The sequence below is a fragment of the Palaemon carinicauda genome, chromosome 20, assembly GCF_036898095.1.
Source record: "Palaemon carinicauda isolate YSFRI2023 chromosome 20, ASM3689809v2, whole genome shotgun sequence".
Lineage (NCBI taxonomy): Eukaryota > Metazoa > Arthropoda > Malacostraca > Decapoda > Palaemonidae > Palaemon > Palaemon carinicauda.
In genome coordinates this window covers 91,046,136-91,047,012 of record NC_090744.1, presented here as the reverse complement: position 1 = coordinate 91,047,012, position 877 = coordinate 91,046,136, and the positions used below count along the sequence as shown (strand labels likewise).

The 877-nt window shown below is 31.4% G+C and overlaps 1 protein-coding gene across 1 annotated transcript in view; it reads right to left on the bottom strand.

Annotated features, from left to right (window-relative positions):
* LOC137659977 (protein FAM200A-like) overlaps positions 1-338 on the bottom strand; it is a 4,796-nt gene extending 4,458 nt beyond the window's left edge. The window contains exon 1 of the mRNA XM_068394716.1: positions 283-338. Within this exon, the coding sequence (XP_068250817.1) occupies positions 283-338 (56 nt within the window). The remainder of the gene's footprint in view (positions 1-282) is intronic.
* Between the last annotated feature and the right edge of the window lie 539 nt (positions 339-877).

Genomic DNA, 877 nt, shown 5'->3' with positions numbered 1-877 from the left:
GTATATAAAATATTTTGTTAAAATTCTTCTTACTTTCATAGTTACAGGCTTATTAGTAAAAGTAACTCACTAAACCAAAATCATTGTTCCCTACAAGAAAATGCAGTATTTCTTGTGTTATCGTATATTTGGATAAATGTAACATTTTAATGTAAACCAATTTGTGAGCAATAGCATCTGTATAGATTCCTTGAGTCACAAGACAATGTATTACTAGTAATTACACCCTTTGGCCTTCAATCCTACCACAAACTTCATAGAGAGTACAAGTTTGAGTTTGACCTCTGACATTCACTCGTTTCTACGTCTGTGCTTCTCTGTTTTGGCAAGAATTTCATCATGCCTAAGATGAAAAAAAATTTTCAACATCTCGCTAACATAGGAAGAAGGAATATGCTCTAATAAGAGTTCAGAAGTTGGTAATATCAGCGGCATTAGTGGAGTTAGTGAAGGAGGGAGATGATGAAGGAGCGACTGTCTCGCCTAAAGAAGACAGAGATTGAGCAAAGGGATCTTCATTTATCATTAAATTATGATAAATATATTTTTTGGGGGTTTATTAATATCCAAATAGGAACATAAAATTCACAATAATCAGGATTTATTAATATTGGCTTTGTAAAGATACAAAGAAAAACTTTGAATGCTCGTACCTCAAAACTATACCTATTGACCTTCAAATTCTATCTTCCTTGGTTTTAAAGACATAAATTTAGCATTGGAGTATAGTATATATCTCAGAAAGACGTTATAAGACAATCAAATATGGCCACTATCTTTAGGGCTTATTTTTTTCTACCATAATGAAAAATCTGATATCTATAGAAAATTTACTTCTAGAAAATAAACTCTTCATTTGATTAGAGGTTTACATCAG